This window comes from Lemur catta, chromosome 1 (assembly GCF_020740605.2).
Source record: "Lemur catta isolate mLemCat1 chromosome 1, mLemCat1.pri, whole genome shotgun sequence".
Taxonomy (NCBI): Eukaryota; Metazoa; Chordata; class Mammalia; order Primates; family Lemuridae; genus Lemur; species Lemur catta.
The window spans coordinates 58105301-58125991 of record NC_059128.1 but is presented as its reverse complement, the minus strand read 5'-3'; the positions used below and the strand labels follow the sequence as shown (position 1 = coordinate 58125991).

General features: G+C 34.5%; 1 protein-coding gene across 2 annotated transcripts in view; it reads left to right on the top strand.

Moving 5' to 3' along the window:
* The window catches only part of AKAP6 (A-kinase anchoring protein 6), a 451824-nt gene that overhangs the window by 402304 nt on the left and 28829 nt on the right, over window positions 1-20691 (top strand). For both annotated transcript variants that reach the window (XM_045569009.1, XM_045569000.1), the window contains exon 12: window positions 5785-6000. In XM_045569009.1, coding sequence (XP_045424965.1) covers window positions 5785-6000 — 216 coding nt within the window. The remainder of the gene's footprint in view (window positions 1-5784; window positions 6001-20691) is intronic.

The following is a 20691-nucleotide window of genomic DNA, read 5'->3' as shown; positions in this document are numbered from 1 at the left end:
TAACATTCATTGGACTCACCTGTAATACTTGTTAAACAATGGCTCAGTGGGCCTCACCCCAGACTTCTGATTCAGAAGATATGTAATGGCACCCGAGAATTTGCAGTTCTAACAAGTTTCTGGGTGACACTAATACTTGGCCTGGGGATTATATGCTGAGGACCTCTGCTGTAGAAAATCTGGTCACATGTATCGGAAAAAGAGAAAATAACTGCCCACATTATGAAATTAAATGGTAAAATACAGAAAATACAAAAAAAGAAAAACAAATAAGTGTAGGAAACTCCCAACAAGGGGATGGAGCTGCCCTCTTGACATTGTTTAAACTAGAAGAACTTGCCTGATTTGTTTACTCCTCCCTTCTCTCTTTGGATGTTTCCTTCCTCCTACTAGATTCAGGGGGATACATACCATATATGCAGATTGTACCCTTTTTGTTGTGCTTGCCACATAGAAGGCACACTCTCTATATATTGTTAAGCGATTGATCAGTCTAGAAAGTGGTCATGTTTGCCTTTATAAATAGAATGCTTCCTAGATACCTTTTAATTTAATAGATCACCTAAAGACTCACTGCTTTGTTTATATTGACCTACATAATGATGTTAAATTAACTGCTGAATAAAATGATATAATAAGTATTGGAGACAAATTGCTTTGGAGTTTCTCAGGTAGATTTATTTCTCTCTGTTTTTAACATATACCTACTCTTTTTTTTTTTGAGACAGAGTCTCACTCTGTTGCCTGGTCTAGAGTGAGTGCCGTGGCATCTGCCTAGCTCACAGCAACCTCAAACTCCTGGGCTTAAGCGATCCTCCTGCCTCAGCCTCCTGAGTAGCTGGGACTACAGGCATGCGCCACCATGCCCGGCTAATTTTTTCTATATATATTTTAGTTGGCCAGATAATTTCTTTCTATTTTTAGTAGAGATGGGGTCTTGCTCTTGCTCAGGCTGGTCTCGAACTCCTGACCTTGAGCTATCCACCCGCCTCGGCCTCCCAGAGTGCTAGGATTACAGGCATGAGCCACCGCGCCCAGCCTATTTTTTTTAATATTTTTTTCTCCTTACCTATCTTTTCTCTATTTTGTTCTTACAACGTATTTGTTGTAGCAGTTCTTTGTCTGTTACAAGAAAGAGCTATTAATTGTAGTTCTTTTATTGTAAGCTTATTTACATCCTTTTGTGAAGTAGATGACACTTGTTTAATGTCAAGTATGTGTGTATACAAGTAAATGTAATCTTTCTATGTAATATGTTTACATATTTAGTATATAATGAATAAAGTACCAGAATTGAAAGTCTTCCCTTCAGTGGTGTTAAACTGAAACCAATGTGATGAATGATGTTGCATGCACATTTGGCTTGGTAATATGAATGGTTTAAATAGTTGAAAAAGTTGACAGAGGAAGTCAGGAGATTAAAAGAAAAAAGATAAACCAAAAAACACCTCTGTGCATTGCCATTGGTGAACTGAAATTCAAATTGATGGTTTATAAATGTAAAACAAAAACCTTCAGCCTGTTGGAAACTCTTGTGATGTGATTAAAAAAATGTGTTTAGAAGATTGGAAATGTGATCATTGTAAAGGAAAATCAGACAGAAATTTTCTCATTTTTTCTCATTTTTCTCTCTATATTTCTCATTTTCATAGCAAATCTGTCTTTTTGATAACATGAGAAAACTGTATAGAAACTTAAATAAAATAGGTCATTAGAAATTTAAAAGTAGCACACCACACAATTGGGTTCTGAGGTGATGCTAAGATAATAACCTCCATACTAACACAGGTGGCTTTGCAGGAAGAAATTACCTAATGATTACCAAATGATAAAGATAACTAAATATAAAAGCATTTGAAATCCATTCCCCTCTTGTGGCAGTATGACTATGCAAGGAACCAACTGATCTCAATAGATATTAAGGAAAATGCTTCAAAGTTGGCAATAATGAAAAACATTCCAAACTTTCCTGCCCCCTTTTCCAGCTACTTCACTCTCTTTCTCCCCAGTACACTTAGACATTCCCACTGCCCAAAGCTATTTGCTTATTTTCCACCTTAACATGCCTCTGGGCCTTCTACCCTTATAACCACCATCACTCATCTTGGGCCATCTGGTTCACACCATTTGCCTCATGATTTCATCCACTCCTCCAAAAGCAACTTGCACACACTTCTGTTAGCACCTCCCTCTCTGCATTATACTTGGTACGTACGTATTTGTACAGTTCACTTCCAGTAGACTTTCAGCTTCTTGAGGGAAGGAGCAATAACTTGTTCCTTTTGGAAGCCTCCATTCCTGAAACAGTTCCTAGCATATGGAGGGTGCAGTACACGTTTGAGGAGGTCAGGGAGGTAGGGATGAGTTTGTCTTATATCTGTGCCTTACTTAGATTGCTTAGATTGGGTTTCTGTTTAAATGTACATTTTTTTCTGAAATGTAAGCCAAAAATAGTTATAATAATCATTTGTTCCTATGTAGTTATATTTAACATTTCTCTATGTGTAGTTTATTATGGAAATAATGTAAACTATTGATTCTAAGAAACATTGCCGTCAAATCCACTGATTTTATTTAGTATGTGTTTGTGATTGTAAATACATATGTATATTTTAATGGTTGTCATGGAAACCCATTTATATATAGAAGAATGTTATTTTATCAATTATATCTCCTAGGTATAAAAAAGTACTGAAAAATACATTGGCCATGTAAAATTTCCAATTTTCCCCTCCTTTTTAAGAGAAGTATTATTTCCCAAGTGTACGTGTAGGATAAATTATTAATTCAGAATATAGACTAAACTCTTTGGTTATTTAAAGTAAAGAAAATGCAGAATTTTGAAGATCCAAAAATCAGATACTGAATATCAATAATAACTGTTTTCTCAGTTTTTAAACCACAGTATTCATCTCGACTGATTCACGTTAAGATGGGGGATGGGGATCACCTAGATACTTAAATACTGGATATATTCTAGATACTTACAAAAAAATTATGGCCAATGATCTTTATGAAAATTTCCCCTAGCAGTTTCTCCAGCGTCCTGTTTTGGAACTTTGAGATGCCTGCAAGGTGAATGAAGTCCATCTGGAGTCCTTTGCAAATGTTGCCTGATGTGGCCTGTACCAACTCTGCACACACCTTCAGTGCCATCCATTGCAAATTTTCATTCGGCTGAGAACTTTGGGATTTTTTTTGGCTTGAGAAATGCAGTTATTATTCTAGTTAACTTTAGAAAGAGTTTTGCAAAATCCAGTTCTATTGTACAGAAAAATCTCTTGATTTTTTCACCTCTTTACTTTTTTTTTTTTTTTTGAGACAGAGTCTCGCTCTGTCGCCCTGGGTAGAGTGCAGTGGCATCATCATAGCTCAGTGCAACCTTAAACTCCTGGGCTCAGGTGATCCTCCTGCCTCAGCTTCCTGAGTAGCTGGGACTACAGGCTCATGACACTATGCCAGGCTAATTTTTCTATTTTTAGTAAAGACAAGTCTTGCTTTTGCTTAGACTAGTCTTGAACTCCTGAGCTCAAGCCATCCTCTCCCCTTGTCTTCCTGCAGTTGCTAGGATTATAGGTGTGAGCCACCACACCCGGCCCCAACCTTTTACTTTTAACAAATTAACAGCAAAATAGAAACAAAAAACAAAATCCTCCATATTCATAGGATTCATTTGGACCAATTTCAGTTGCCTATAATATTATCTTGAAGTGTTTAACATTGGGCCAAAAATTGGCAGGTATTAAGTGGGCTTCAAAGTTTGACCTGCCCAACAGTTGTTCTAGAACAGCAGTCCCCAACCTTTTTGGCACCAGGGACTGGTTTCATGGAAGACAATTTTTCCATGGAAGGGGTTGAGGGATGGTTTGGGGATGATTCCAGCACATTACATTTATTGTGCAGTCAAACCTCTCTGCTAATGATAATTTGTATTTGCAGTCGTTTTCCAGTGCTAGCATCACCCCTCAGCTCCACCTCAGATCATCAGGCATTAGATGCTCATAAGGAGTGGGACCTAGATCCCTCGAGTGTGCAGTTTACGGTAGGGTTCCTGCTCCTGTGAGAATCTAATGCAACTGCTGATCTGACAGGAGGCAGAGCTTATGTGGTGATGTGAGTGATGGGGAGAGACTGTAAATACAGATGAAGCTTTGCTTGATCACCTGCTACTCACTTCCTGCTGTTTAGCCCAGTTCCTAACAGGCCACAGACCAGTACCAGTCTGTGGACCGTAGTTCTAGAAAAAGAGAGCAAATTGAAAGAGGGAGGCAGACAGAGGGAAGGTGGGGGAGAGACCTTCAGGTTTTATCTTTGAATATCTAGAGGTCTCTCCTCATTCAACATTGAACTAATGAATAGCATCAGTAAAGAAATTTGTCAGACCTGGTGGTTATAGCAGGAGTTATATAGGAAAATAGTAATGAACTCTAGGAAAATAAATAAGGATAAGTTCAGGAAACATAACTGAAACTGCTGCACTGGTATAAATTGAATAATAAAATTCCTAGTCATATTTTGCCATAAATAGAGGTTTGGGAATTTGTCATTCACCTTATTTAAAATTCAGAAATATTAAAGGTACAGGGTTCTCTCATTATAGAAATAATAGAATTCCAGCTATTACTGAGTTAGGGTCATTTAAATGGCTATAGCATGCATTATATCAATAAGTGGAACATCTGTATGAAATGTCCACCTGCTGATCTAATACCCCCACTCCCTGCACATTTCAGTGAACCGCACTTAATCATTTTAAGACTTCTTCTAATGAAGCCTTATCTAGATTAACATTTTAAGCACAAATACTTTTAGGCATTAAAACTCTCACACTAAATGAAATTGCATTGTCTTATTTACCCTTGTTGATTAATAAGCAATCTGTTAACTGTTAGAATAGTCCAATTGTGGCAGTAGAAGATTAGTAATTCGGTGATGTTTGCGGATATAATCATCATTTCTCCTGAAGGCTTTGAATTAGAATATCACTTACACACTATCCGTAGGCAAAGAAAGGATATAATATTTTTAGACATGTGTACCCACTATTTTGCTTGAATCATTCAGTTTAGGGTCACTGCAGCAATACAACTGCTTCTGGGGGCAAAATGCTATTTTGATGTATGCATATCCTTTCTAAATAGTGTGAATGTCTATTAAAAGAAATACAACAACCAACAAATAGTGCAGTAATAATCCAGTATCTTAATTTTTGTTTTCAGAACATTATTGCTTTGTTAATCAAGTTTCAGAAGAGAAATATTGCTAATCTTTTTTTTCAGATGATAGATTTTATGTATCAAGATTCTTTTCGACCTTATTTAACTTATTCTCAGTCAGTAGAAAACCGAACTTTTTGCCTTCAGAAAATCTTGGAGTAAATTTGGAAAAATTGCATTTCCTTTTGGAGGATTTTTCTATCTTTTATGTTTTCTTTGACCTTGTATCAAAGCATGTCAGTCTGTTTGGCATTCATATGACCTAAATGATTTATTTCATTAGGTTAGATATTGCTAGTTACCCAGGTATCACGGGGGCACCCTACATTTCAGAAGGCTGCATCAGTAAAAAAGGATAGAGGAAAGGGATGCAGCTAAATTATGTAGCATTAATTTGCTATCAATAGGAGGCCTCCAATCTAAAGGAGACCTCAGGGCCCTTTTTCTTGTGCTATTGTTCTTAGCTGAGTGTATCACTGCAATTTGAAATTGTGATAGAAGAGGGTGTTTCATGTCTTAGGGAACTCTGCCTAATAAACACTCATAGTTCAATCTCTCTCTGTGGCAGAACCTCTGTCGTGAAATCAAGCAGCGACGTCGAGGAGTGGCCTCAATTCTGCGATTATGCCAGCATCTTCTGGATGACCGGGACACCTGCAATCTGAATGCAGACCACCAGCCCATGCAGCTGATCATTGTAAATCTTGAAAGAAGGTGGGAAGCCATTGTAATGCAAGCTGTCCAGTGGCAAACACGGCTACAAAAGAAGATGGGAAAGGAATCTGTGAGTGAGGTTTTTTAAAGCATGATAATCTTTCTCTTTTTTTTCTTTTTTAGACAAAAAATAATTCTTTTAGGTCTTGGAAAATGTGTTCATCTTACAAGTGGTTTTACTGACTAAAGGGGTAGCTATCCACTAAGTGAAACTCCATTTGTCATAACACAGAGATTTATTTGCCTTATAAAAATGCATTTTAGTGTATTTCTTTGTCTTTTTAAAAAATTACATTGAGATTTTGCTTAACCTTACCAACCTAAGCCATTAATTCTTTCAATCATTCCTTCACCAATGATATTCATTAATCATACAATACCCCATGAATGTTTTGCTAAAAGTTGGTTTAATACTCTCAGAGGATATGGAGCAATATGTGTGCTCTACAGATAATGCAGTGAAATAAAGTATATTGTTTACTTTCCTTACATGATACGAGTTAACACTGTCTATTTATACACCAATCCCCCATTGTTCCTGCTTGGAGCTTCCTCTGATAGAATTATATTGCTGAGAATTGGCAGGTTTCCTCTCAGAGTTTTAATGCAGTGCTCACGGTGAGGTTAGTGATTTCTTCTAAGGATTTTCCAGATTGAGTGCAGGTTCAAGCTTTTGCTAGGAAGGAAATATATATGACCAAAAGTTGTTTTATTATAATATAGAATGCGCACTTGTCCAGAAAGCCTTTATATCTTTAAGGGAAAGAATTTATCAATGAAAAGATTATATTTCCCAAATGACCTTGAGGTCAGTGTCTATTAGTTAAAGGCCCAACTTTTATGTTTGACGTATATAAATGAAATACATACATACACACACAGAATGGAAAGCTTTTCTTATATGTTTATATTTGTCAGTTCTGTGTCTTTGGAAAGTTCAGGATTGAAAATTGAAAAATCAAATGCAAAAACTTTGTTACTGAAAAATGGTTTCCTCCTATGAATTCTGATTTTTTTTTTTTTTTTTTTTTTTTTGAGACAGAGTCTCACTCTGTTGCCCAGGCTAGAGTACCGTGGCGTCAGCCTCGCTCACAGCAACCTCAAATTCATGGGCTCAAGCAATCCTCCTGCCTCAGCCTCCCGAGTAGCTGGGACTCCAGGCATGTGCCACCATGCCCGGCTAATTTTTTCTATATATATATTTTTAGCTATCCATATAACTTCTTTCTATTTTTAGTAGAGATGGGGTCTCGCTCTTGCTCAGGCTGGTCTCGAACTCTTGAGCTCAAACAATCCTCCTGCCTCGGCCTCCCAGAGTGCTAGGATTCCAGGCGTGAGCCACTGCGCCCGGCCAGAGTCTCGCTCTATTGCCCAGGCTAGAGTGCCATGGCATCAGCCTAGCTCACAGCAACCTCAAACTCCTGGGCTCAAGCAGTCCTTCTGCCTCAGCCTCCCAAGTAACTGGAACTACAGGCATGCACCACCATACTCAGCTAATTTTTTCTATATAGTTTTAGTTGTCCAGCTAGTTTCTTTCTATTTTTAGTAGAGGTGGGATCTCACTCTTGCTCAGGCTCATCTCGAACTCCTGAGCTCAAATGATCTGCCCACCTCGGCCTCCCAGAGTGGTAGGATTACAGGCATGAGCCACCTCGCCTGGCCTGAATTCTGATTTTAACAAAGCTTTAATATTTGCTGTCTGATGTGTTTGGCACTGGGGACTGGGAACAGAAGGGACAATGAATCAGTAAGCTTTCTCATTCTTTTTGCATCTGTAGCTATATTGAGTCTAGGGGGTGATTTTATTCTCAACAGTTCTGTTTAATTGTTTTGAGCTGAAGTTGTTAAATTTCTTAAGACTTCCAAGTTATTACCAGTAATCAGAGTCTATATAATTGGATGTCTTTTCTTAAAATGACCTGTTTGTTGTGAAGCTATTTAGCTGGCATGCTTTTTGGGGTTTTATTTTTTGAAGTCTCCACTTTTCTTTAGCTTGGCTGCTGAATATATAAGCTGTTTGGAATGATGAAAGTAGAAAATAAGGTCCTCTGTGCTGAAAAAGGTTGAAAATCACTGTCAAGAAAGGGATGGAAGAGTTGAGAGTGAATTAATGCCAACAATACAGTGAGCACACGGTGTATATCATTCAGTGGGAGCTCTTTTTCTGCTTCTGATCTCTGTTGGTTGGGTGAAGAGTACAAGTTGCTTTGATGGGAAGTGAGTACTTTATCAATGTGAGAGGCTGCCTTTGTAGAGAATTAGAAGCCTCTATGTGGTATGTTTACTTGTTCAACATATGTCTCCACTCCTATCTCATCACTGCTTGTGCATAGGGACTTTCACTACTGTATCTGCAGGGCCTGGGACATAACTTGCACATAGTAGGTGTTTGATAAATATTTGCTGAATAAATGAGTACATGCTTCTATTTAATAAGTTTTGTTTCATTCTGGCGTTTGGCTTAGAGTTACTGTATCTATATTAATTTTACATTTTCATAAAGTGGCTTTGAGTATGGTTATGTTTCTATAGGAATATTTTACCTTCGTAAAAACACCAAGATGACCTTTAACCTTTCTTGCCTAATAAGGCCTCACCAGACTCCCAGACCTATCTCTTCAACTCAAGGAGACTGCCAGTCTTTGCGTGGAGTCTGGGGATGCCAAGGCGGCTAATATTGTTACAAGATAAAGACCCAGAGAGGAGAGGGCTACACAGAAAGGAAGCTCCAGAGATACACAGAGGAATCCTCTCAAGTCTTCCGCAGAAGAAACCACCTGAAAGGATTAGAAGGAGCAGTCCATAGAGCTCAGTTCCCTTTCCCATCAGTCATAGTAGAAACCTTCATTACTCACAGGGCATATTGATAGAGTACTAAGAAGGGCTTTGCCTTAGTAACTGGGCAAAATTGGAGTAAATGCTGCTCTGGTCTTCCCCAAAAAGCTTAAAAGCAAGACCTGAAAGGATAAAACTGTTTTAAAGTAATTTAACTGCATCCAAGGATGAAGTTCAAGAATATTTATAGGAGTCAAAATGCCCAGTATCCAACAAGATAAAATGTACAGTGTCTGGCATCCAATCAAAAGCTACCAAACCTGCAAAGAAGTAGGAAAATTCTTTTTCCTACTTATGATGATGATGATGAGAAAAATATCCATCAACATAAACAGATCCAGAACTGACATAGACTATAGAATTAGTAGATTTGAACATTTATAGTTGTTATACCTACATTCCATATGTTCAAAAAGCTAGCAAAAATACTGGGCATATTAAGTAGACACAGCATAAGTGAGCTGTGAGATATCTTCAAGCAGACTAATATGTATGCAATTAGAATTCCTTAAAAAATGGAAAGAAGGACAAATAATTTTTGAAGAAATAATGGTGAAAATTTCCAAGTTTGATAAAAACTATAGACTCACAGATCCACGAACTGTGACAAACCTCAAGCACAAGAAACATGAAGAAAACTACACATCGGACATCATAACCAAATTGACTAAAACCAGTGATAAGAGAATATCTTGAAAGCATCCAGAGGAAAAAGACACATTAAATACAGAAGAGCAAGAGGAAAGGGGGTAGCAGAACTTTTGTCAGAAACAATGCAAGTCAGAAGACAGTAGAGTAACATCTTTAAGGTATTGAAGAAAATAACTCAGAATTCTATACACAGAGAAATACCATTCAAAAAGGAAGACAAAACTAAAGAGTTTTTCTATATCAAAAGCTGAAAATATTCATCACCAGCAGAGCTGTGCTCCAAGAAATGTTAGGGAAATCCTTCAACCAAAAAGAAAGTGATATCAGATGGAAAGCTGTATATGCACAAAAGAATGAAGAATGTTTACTATGTGGGTTAATGTGAAATATTTTTTCATATTATTTAAATCTCTTTAGATGGTATGAGTCTATCTAAATTAAGAGAATGATAATATTTTGTGGAATTTATAACATATGTAGAAGTAATATGTATGACAACAATATCACAAAAGCCAGGAAGTGAGAAATGGAACTATGTATAGTTTCTATTCTATGTGATGTAGTATAATATCATTTAAAGGTAGACTATGATAAGATAAAATGTAGACTATAGCCCTTTAAAAATATAATAAAAAGCTATAACTAGTAGGCCAACAAAGGAAGAATCATAAAAATACTCAATACAGAAAAAGAAGGAAAAAGGGAATAAAAAACAGATATAACAAATGGAAGAATAGCAAGATAAAAGGTTTAAACCAACTGTTAAATATAAATGGACTAAAAACCCCAATTAAAAGACAGCATTTGTCAGTTCGGGTTAAAAAAAAGCAAGACTGAGGTATGTGTTGTCTATAAGAAACCCACTTTAAATATAAAGACATAGTAAGTTAACAGTAAAAGGATAGAAAAATACATATTAAGGTAATACTAATCAAAAGAAAGTTCAAATGGCTATATTAATATTAAAGTAGATTTCAGAGCAAAGAATCTTACAAGGTATAAAGAAGGACATTTCTTAATGATAAAGGTGCAAATTAATCAAGAGGACATACCATTACTAAATATTTATGGTCTAAAACAGAGCTTACAAATACATAAAGCAAACACTGATAACAACTGTGAAGAGACAAGAAAAACAGACAATTTTGAGCAAAGATAATAATACTTTTTCTCAGTAATTGATAGCCTAGAAAATCAGTAAGAATATAAAAGGACTTGAATGACACTACAGATCAACTTGTGCTAATTGACATTTAAAACACGTCATCCAAGGCTTTTCTCAAAAGGACAAGGGATAACAAGTATTGGTGAGGGTGTGAAGAAAGGGGAACCTTTGTACACTGTTGGTGGGAATGTAGATTGGTACAGCTACTGTGGGAAACAGTATAGAGGTTCTTAAAGAAATGGCAATCTCTCTTCTGGGTATATACTCAAAAGAAATGAAATCACCACCTCATAAATACATCTGCCCTCTCATGTTTATTGCAGCATCATTCATCATAGCCAAGATATGGAAACAACTGAAGCGTTCATTAGATGAATAGAAAAATAAATTATAATACACGTGCACACATACACACACACACAGTAATATTTTAGGGCTGTAATATTCAGCCCTAAAAAAAAAAAGAAGGAGATCCTGCCATTTGTGACAACATGGATGAACCTAGAGTATGTTGCGCTAAGTGAAATAAGCCAGCCATGGAAAGAAAAATATTACACGATCTCACTTATATGCAGAATCTTAAAAATAGAAATAAAAAAATGAATACATAGAAAATACAAAGGTCATTATCAGGGGTGGGGGGCAGGGGAAATGGGAATATGTGGGTCAAAGAATACAAAGTTGCAGTTATGTTAGAGAGGTAATAAATCTAGAGATCTAATATGCATGTTGACTATAGTTAATTATATTGTATACTGTAAATTTATTAAGAGAGTAGATTTTAGGTTTTCTTATCCCTCTCAAAACTAAAAAAGGTAACTGTGAGATAATGGATATGTAAATTTGCTTGATTACAGTAATCACTTCACTACATATATCAAAACATCATGTTGTACACCTTAAATATATACAATAAAAATCAATCATGCCATCCAACAGCAAAATATACATTATTTTCAAGTGCACACAAAATATCTACCACAACTGATTCTCTTATGAACTACAAGAAAGTCTTAAATGTAACAGAATTCATATCATACAAGTATTTCTTTGATTATAATAGACTTAGTTTAGAGATAGATAATAGAAATGCATCTAGAAAATCTGCAAATACATGGAAACTAACACTTTTCTTTAAAACTCATGAGTCAAAGAAGAAATGAAAAGGAAATGCAAAAGTATTTTTAACTGCATAGAAATGGAAATAAAATATTGAAATTTGTGGATGCCACCAAACCATCTTTGTTTTCACCTATGGAACTAGAAAAAGAAGAGCAATTAAACCCAAAGTAAGTAGAAGAAAGAAAATAATAGTAAAGGTCAGAGCAGAAATCAATGAATTAGAAAATAAAAAAACAATGGAAAAAAAGTCCACTGAAATAAAAAGCTAGGTAGGTTTCATTTGAGATTAATGAAATTGATGAACCTCCTCTAGCCAGACTGATTAGGAAAAAATGAGAGAAGAAACAAATTATCAATATCAGGAATAAGAGGCAGACATCAGTACAGTAATTCTACTAACATTAAAAGAACATAAAGAGAATTGTATGAATAATTTTCTATCTACTAAATAAGTCAAACCATTAGATAAAACCTCCCTACAAAGAAAATTTCAGGGCTAGTTGGCTTTATAGGTGAATTCCACCAAACATTTAAGGAATAAATAATACTAATTTTATGCAAATTTTTCTAGAAAGTTGAAAAAGAAGGAATATTTTTCATCCTTTTTCTTTGGACAAGCATTACCCAGGTATCAAAACCAGAGACAGTACAAAAAAACTACAGACTGATATCCCTTATGAATGTACATAAAAAGATTCTGAACAAAATTCAATCAGATCAAATCAATAACATATAAAATAGACACTACATCATGATCATGTGAGGTTTATTCTAGAAATGCAAATTTAGTTTAATATTTGAAAAAATCCAATGATATCCACCATATTTACAGACTAAGAAAGGAAAACCATATGATTATTCCAATGGGTACTGAAAAGCATTTGTCAAAATCCAACATCCTTCCTGATAAAAACTCTCAGAAACCTAAAAATAAAATAGGAACTTTCTCAACTTAATAAAGAATATCTACAACTAATCTATAGTTAACGTGATACTTAATGGTAAAAGACTGAATGCTTCTCTCCTAAGATCAGGAACAAGGTAAGGATATACACTTTTGCCATTTCTATTCAATATTGTACTGGAAGTTTTAGCCAGAGCAATAAAGAAACAAAAAGGAATTAAAGATACGCCACTTGGAAATTAAGAAGCAAAATTATCTTTATTCACAGACTTTATGATCATCTATGTAGAAAATGGTACTGAATCTACAAAAAAATCCTAGAACTAATAAGAGAATTTAACAAGGTTATAGGATACAATATCAATATACAGACATAAATTATGTTCTAGGTACTATTGCTGAACAATCAGAAATTGAAATGGAAAAAACAATACCATTTACAATAGTAACAAAAACATGAAAAGTGTAGGGATATATCTAACAAAAGATATGAAAGCACTGTATGCAAGATATATAAAGTATTGCTGAGAGAAATTAAATAACTAAATTAATAATACTGTGTTTATGGATCAGAAGACACAATATTATGAAGATATCAGTTCTCCCCCAAATTTATCTATACAGTTAATGTAACCCCAGTGAAACTCCTATGGTGTTTTTTTGATAGAAATTCATAAGCTGGTTCTAAAATTCACTTGGAAATGCAAAGAACCTAGAATAGCCAAAACAATTTTGAGAAAGATGAATAAAGTTGGAGAACTTACACCTCATGAAATCAAGACTTATACTAAAGCTATAGAAGTTAAGAGACTGTGACATTGGTGCCAAGTTCAACAAATAGATCAATGAAATAGAATAAATATTTCAGAAATAGAGCTACATATGGCCAGGCGCAGTGGCTTATGCCTGTAATCCTAGCACTCTGGGAGGCCGAGGCAGGCGGATCATTTGAGCTCAGGAGTTCGAGACCAGCCTGAGCAAGAGCGAGACCCCATCTCTACTAAACATAGAAAGAAATTATACGGACAGCTAAAAATATATATAGAAAAATTAGCCAGGCATGGTGGTGCATGCCTGTAGTCCCAGCTACTCGGGAGGCTGAGGCAGAAGGATTGCCTGAGCCCAGGAGTCTGAGGTTGCTGTGAGCAAGGCTGACGCCACGGCACTCTAGCCTGGGCAACAGAGTAAGACTCTGTCTCAAAAAAAAAAAAAAAAAAAAAGAAATAGAGCTATACATAAATGGTCAATTGATTTTTCACAAAGGTACAAAGGCAATTCAATGGAGAAAGGATAGCCTTTCAACAAATGATCCTGGAATAATTGAATATTTATATGCATATATGTGAGATTGACTTATAAATTGTACCATATACAAAAATGAAGTCAAAATGGATCATTGACCTAAATGTAAAATATTTAAAAATTTAGAAGAAAATCAAAGGGTAAAATCTTTGTGACAACTGGAGCAATTACAAAAGGTAGTGAGAAATCTTTTGAGGTGACAGATATATTCATGATCTTGTTTATAGTGATTATTTTGTATGTGTAAATTATATAACATTTTAAATTGTAATTATGTTCAGTTTATTTTCTGCAAGTTATACTTCAATAAAGCTGTTTAAAAAAAACACATGAGCATATTTAGAACTTTACATGAGCATATTCAGAATTTTAATTACAGAGGCGTTGATAGGTTACTCTGAAGCCTGACAGTGAATATCCTTGCCTTGGAGTAAGCAAATGAAAATAGACAATCCTTTTCTGAAAACCAAACAATAATAATAATAGCTAACACAGCACTTGATACGTATCAGGCACTGTTTTAAGTGCTTTACATGTTAGGTCATTTAGGACTCTTAATAACCATATATTATAGGTACTATTATTATCCCCTCTTTTACAGAAAAAAAGATTGAGGCAAAGAAAGTTTCAGCAACATGTCTAAAGTTACCACCTAGTTAGTAACTGATGTGAGATTTGAACCTGGGAATTTTGGCTCTAGAGACAATGTTCTGAACCAACATCCTAAACTGCCTCTCTAAGATGGAGCCTTCTTTAACGATAATAATTGTACATATTCAGTCGCCTTTAAATAGAGTAAATGAACAAGACTTTTATAAATACAAATTAAGCCAATTGGATTTGGAAATTAGGTGATTTTACTTTTTCAATATAATTTAGGAAATTATGGATCAAATATCTTTCTATCACATGTGATATATGAAGAAGTTTTAATTGCCAAAAATTAACCATATCTCAATGGGCTAGGAAAAGTAGTAATTTCCTATGAGAATCCTAAGAGGAGTAAGCAAGTATTTTCCCTTTCAAAATACTAGAGACAATAAAGAAGAGAGGATTTGTCTGCCATGTGAATTGGGAATCAGTTGACCACTGATAGCTCATTGGTACTTATTTAAGCGTTTTCTAAAAGTACATGGGGTTTCTTCTTATTAAATTTACACATGCTTCACAGAAACTCCTGACATTAATGGAATTTGTAGTAAGAAGGCCAGTTTTCCAGCAGCGATTTGTATATACCACAAATCAAATTTCTCTTTTCAAATGCCATCTCATTAAACCTCTCTACTAGACAGATTCAGTCTGGTGTCGACCAATCCTCTCAGGGGAATCCAAAAATTTCTAACACAAGAATGTATCGTACATTGTGAGGAAATCTTTCTCATTTTTAAAAATTTTTCCATGTTAATTTTGTTTGTTTGCTTTTTTGGCAAAGATGCCTCTAAAAAGCCATGTGGCATAAGCATCAGTCACCAAGAGAGTGGCGCTGTTCTGTTACTTGCTAGCGGTATTGAGCGTTTATTATATCCTAGTCACTGTGTTGACATTTTTCATACATCATGTTATTTGATCTTCATAATAAACAATTGCAGATGAAGAAACTAAATCTTTGAAAGATAAAGCAAATTACCCAACGTCATACAGCTAATAGAGGGAGGAAGATCTGGATCCAGGCGTATCTGACTACAGGGCTTCAAGCCCTTTTAGCTCCTAAAGTGTTTATTGATAAAATTTCATGCCTTTCTTCCCCCTAAGACTACTTTGGCTGGTTATCATGTCTTGTGTTAATGATTTTTTATTCTTCCTTTTTATTAGAAATTTCCTGGAATTATTTTTTGAATTGAAAATAAGAAGAATCATATAAATAATTGATAGTATAGTAATTTCCGTTAGTATTCTATTTTCTGGTCACTCCTAAGAATTTTTGCATGACATGTTAAAGACTCAAACTTGATTGGTTTCAGTTAGAGAACACCATTTGGAAATAGATCCAGTGCTTCCCTCTATTCTCATCCATTGGCTCTTGTATAAAGAGTTGGATTCATCAGAAGACATACATGGTTAGAATTAAGTATTGGTATTTGGAAAAATCTCATACCAAACAATAAGAAATCACTGAATTGAGAAAAAATGAAGCTTGAGAGGGAAGACTTTTTTTTAATAATTGAAATAAAAAAATACTTTCAAAGTGTTACAAATATAAGGCTCTTTGGGTGTTGATTGGGAATAAAGTCTGGGATTTTGTTATAAATACCCTGCTCTGCCAGTCTTTAAAAGGTCTTTGTACAGTGCAGCTCCTTTGTCTCACAGCTTTCCCAATTCAAGTTCTTTTATCATCTGCACCATATGAATGAATGCTGTACTTATTTGGAGATAGCCAGACTAAATCAAGACATACACTAATAAATAAAAGGACAGAAATTTTTCTTTAGTTTTCAGAAATACGAGAATGTGATTTTTATTAAAGAAGAAAAGCTGATAAAGACACAGGGATCATACTCAGAAAATGAAACTGGTTTGACAGAGTGTTAGATTATATTTATTGATGATGTCCCCAAATAAGGGCCTAATTCACATGTAGATTTTTGAGGAGAATGTCTGGGGGTCATTCACAACAGCTGAGGATACCACTAGCTTTGAATGGCTTGGTCTGGGGAGAGGGCAACAATGCATAGAACAATGCTGCACATGGATGAATTTCCCCACAAATGCCAGTAGGACAAGTAGTTATCAGGAGCAAATAAATTGTTCTTGCTTTTCAAACAAATGTTTCAAACAGAAATAATCTGCATTCCTTTGAAATATCTTTATTTCAACAAGTGTGCCTTTGAATCCTTAGTGAATTTGGGGTTTTCAGTTTTCATTCTTCACATAAATATATTTTTTTCCTTTTGCGCTGACACTCCAGAGCTCTAGTATTGAAAACAGAACATGTGTCCAGAAAAACCTTGCACGTTTATTGGCCTTAACAGTATGCAACACATCTATCCACATAATTGAAAATAATAAGGCCACGATAAATGGGATGGCCCCAGGGTAAAACACCCAAGGGATTCAATTGGTGTCGCTTTGCATCAATGTCCATGCATCATGGTAATTGAGGTAACATAACCAATTACCACATTTTAATTAGAGTTTTAAGAACTTGAGAAAATTTGCAATGATCAGATAGCTCACTTTAAAGAAGAAAAGAAAGATAGAAAGAATGAAAGAAGTAGGGGAACCCCACACTTTTTCTGTCTCTCAATCATATTATTTGGTGATGCATTTTGAGAAACTAAGTATTTTAAAATGCTATTTTGTGACTAAGGTAATAGTATTCTCGCCTTAATGTGACTGAAAATTTGAGACATTCATGAGCAAAGAAATTCTCTAAAATGCAACCTTGGCTTATAATTTCATTTCCCATTTAGGTGTTTCTTACCATTGTAATTTAGGGATTCAAAGTTTTTAAGTCAATGTCTGAACACAGTGACACATTATTAAATCCCATATTTCTCTGGCTTTGGTTGTTGAACAAAAATAGAACTAGATTCCATCTCCCCAAATTTAAAGCAGAATTACTACATTTAGAAAATAATTTTGACTTGTGGCACTTATTTTTATAAGGCTAGAGTTTAAGTGAAAAACCTCCTGTAAAATTTCAGTGCTGCTACATAATCAAGTAATTATGTAATTACTTGTACTTAATTACTTACAAGAGAGATTGTTGTTAAAAAAAATCTTTATACATGTCAAAAACAGCTCTCTTCTTTAGAGTATTTCTAGGAAAGCTTCAAATACCAAAAATCTTTTAAAAGTAATCTCTAATAAATTTTTCTTTTGTAAATCCCTTGCCATTTTTCTTCACATATATGAAAGTATATTATATAGAGATCTACATGCCCTTCCTCCTGTTTCCACTTATAATAGCCAAAAGAGATAAGAAGAAAGGAAGAAATGATTTTAAATTACAGTTGAAGGCCTTAATGTTGAATATAAGACATGTATCTTTAGTGTAAGGATTTCCAGTAGACAGAGTAGATTTTTGAGGGAAGCTGGGAATTTCCTCAAGTATTACAGTAAAATATGGTGACTAAGAGACTGGGCCAGACTCTCCCACTTAGTAGTTGTGTGATCATGGCAAATTATTTAACTTTTCTATGCCTCAGTTTCTTCATCTGTAAGATAGAGAGAACAATTATACCTACTTCATAGATTATGTGAGGTTTAAATGAATTAATATGTAAAAAGTGTTTTGAACACCTGCTGCCACATAGTCAATATATGTCAATTGCTATTATTATTTGTGTTATTGAAACAATCAAGTCTTATTTATCTTTGTAATTGTGTACAAATAATACATTGCCTGGCATAGTAGGCAATTTATATATTTTTGTTTAATAAGCACATGAACAAATGACAGATAAATGAGTAGATGAGGGAATCCTGTCTTAAGTGATAGATTACATAATTGACATATCATCTGTCCTCATCAAGAGTGGGCCAACACTACCAGTTGAATTAATTCAAGACACATCCTTCTCAGTACTGGTTGATTTAGTTGATTTTCTCTATTGTTCTCTTGTTTTCCATTTCATTGATTTCTGCTCTAATTTCTACAATTTTTTTTCTTCTGCTTAGTTTAGGCTTAAATTGTTCTTTTCTCTCAGTTTCTTAAGATAGGAGATTAGGTTATTGATTTTAGATTTCTCTTTTCTTTTCTCTTCTTAAGGCTATAAATTTCCCTCTAAGCACTAGTTTTACTGCATCCCACCAATCTTTATAAGTTATATTTTCATTTTTATTTAGTTCAAAATATTTTTTAAAAATTTTATTTATTTATTTATTTATTTCAGGATATTATGGGGGTACAAACATTTTGGTTACATGTTATGACTTTGCCACACCCAGACCATGATTTGAGGCATGCCTTTTCCCCCCTAATTTTTAAAATTTTTCTTGAGACTTCTTCTTTAACCCATGTGTTATTTAGAAGTGTGCTGTTTAATTTCCCAGTATTTGGGGATTTTTTGGCTACCTTTCTATTATTGAGTTTAATTCCATTATAGTCTGAGAGCCTACATTGCATGATTTCTGTATTTTTAAATTTGTTAAAGTATGTTTTGTGGCACAGACTGTAGTCTATCTTGATGAATGTTCAATGCGAGCTTGAGAAGAATGTATATTCTGCTGTTGTTGGATGAAATATACCATAAATGTCAGTTAAATCAAGTTGAGTGATAGTGCTGTTCAGGTCAACTATAACTCTACTGATTTTCTCTCTGCTTGATCTGTCAGTTACTAAAAGAAAAGTATCAAAATATTCAACAATAATATTGGATTTCTATTTTTCCTTGCAGTTCTATTAATTTTTTTTCTTTTTTGCCTCACATCTTTTCATGTTCTGTTGTTAGGAATGTACATGTTTAGAATTCTCAGTTCCTCCTCCCATTTCTTATGATATTGCTGTCATTCATTTTATTTATCTATATAGTATAATCACCCAATACATTGTTACTACTACTACTTTAAACAGTTATATTTTAGATCTCTTAAGAATAGAAATATTTAAAGATTTTATTTTACTTTCATTTATTCCTTCTCCAGTGCTTTTCCTTCCTTTATGTCGATCCAAGTTTCTGACCTATATTATTTTCTTCTCCCTAAATAACTTCTTTTAATATTTCTTTCAGGGCAGTTCTGCTAGTAATGAAGTCCCTCAGTTTTTCTTTCTCTGAGGAAGTCTTTCTTTCTCCTTCATTTTTGAAGGAGAATTTTCTAGATATAGAATTATAAGTTAGTATGTTTTTTCTTACAACATTTCAAATATTTCACTCCCCTCTCTTCTAGTTTTCATGGTTTCTGATGAGAAGTCTATGATTTTTTACTCTCTGGCATCTTTTAAGATTTTTCTCTTTGTCTTTGGTTTTCTGTAATTTCTGTATGGTATGCCTAGGTGTAGAGTTTGTGGTATTTATCCTGCTTTGTGGCTCTGTGATTTGGTATCTGTCATTAATTTTGGAATACTCTCAATCATTTCACTTTAAATAGTTCTATTCCATTTTCTCTTTCTTCTCTTTCTGGTATTCTAAATACCCATATGATATACCTTTTGAAATTGTCCCACAGTTCTTGGATATTTCATTCATTTTTATTATCAATTTTTCTCTCTTTGCATTTCAGTTTGGGAATTTTTTTTATTGACTTATCTTCAGGCTCATTGATTCTTTCCTTGGACATGTCTAGTCTACTGATGAGCCCACCAAAGGCATTCTTTACTTATTTTACACTGTTTTTTATTTCTAGAATTTCCTTTTGATTCATTCTTAGAGGTTTCATCTCTCTACTTATATTACCCATCTATTCTTCATGCTGTCTACATGTTGTCTACTTTTTCCATTATAGCCCGTAATATATTAGTCATGGTTATTTAAAATTTTTCTGTCTGATAATTCCAAAATCTGTGTCATATCAAGTCTGGTTCTGATGCTTGCTTTATCTCTTCAGACTGTTTTTCCTTGCCTTTTAGCATGTCTTATAACTTTTTTTGTTGTTGTTGTTATTGAATGCTGGACATAATGTATCAGGTAATAGAAACTGAGGTAAATAGGCCTTTCGTGTGAGGTATTATGTTAATATGGCTAGGAGTTGAGCTCTATCTTGTTTGCTATAGCTGTAATTCTTTTATGCTGAGCTTCAGACTCCTTTACTATCCTGGGTTTTGTCTTTCCTATTATCTTTGAGGTTTCCTAAAAATTTTCCTCAGATATCCTTCTATTCTTTCAGCTCAAATCCACTGTTAT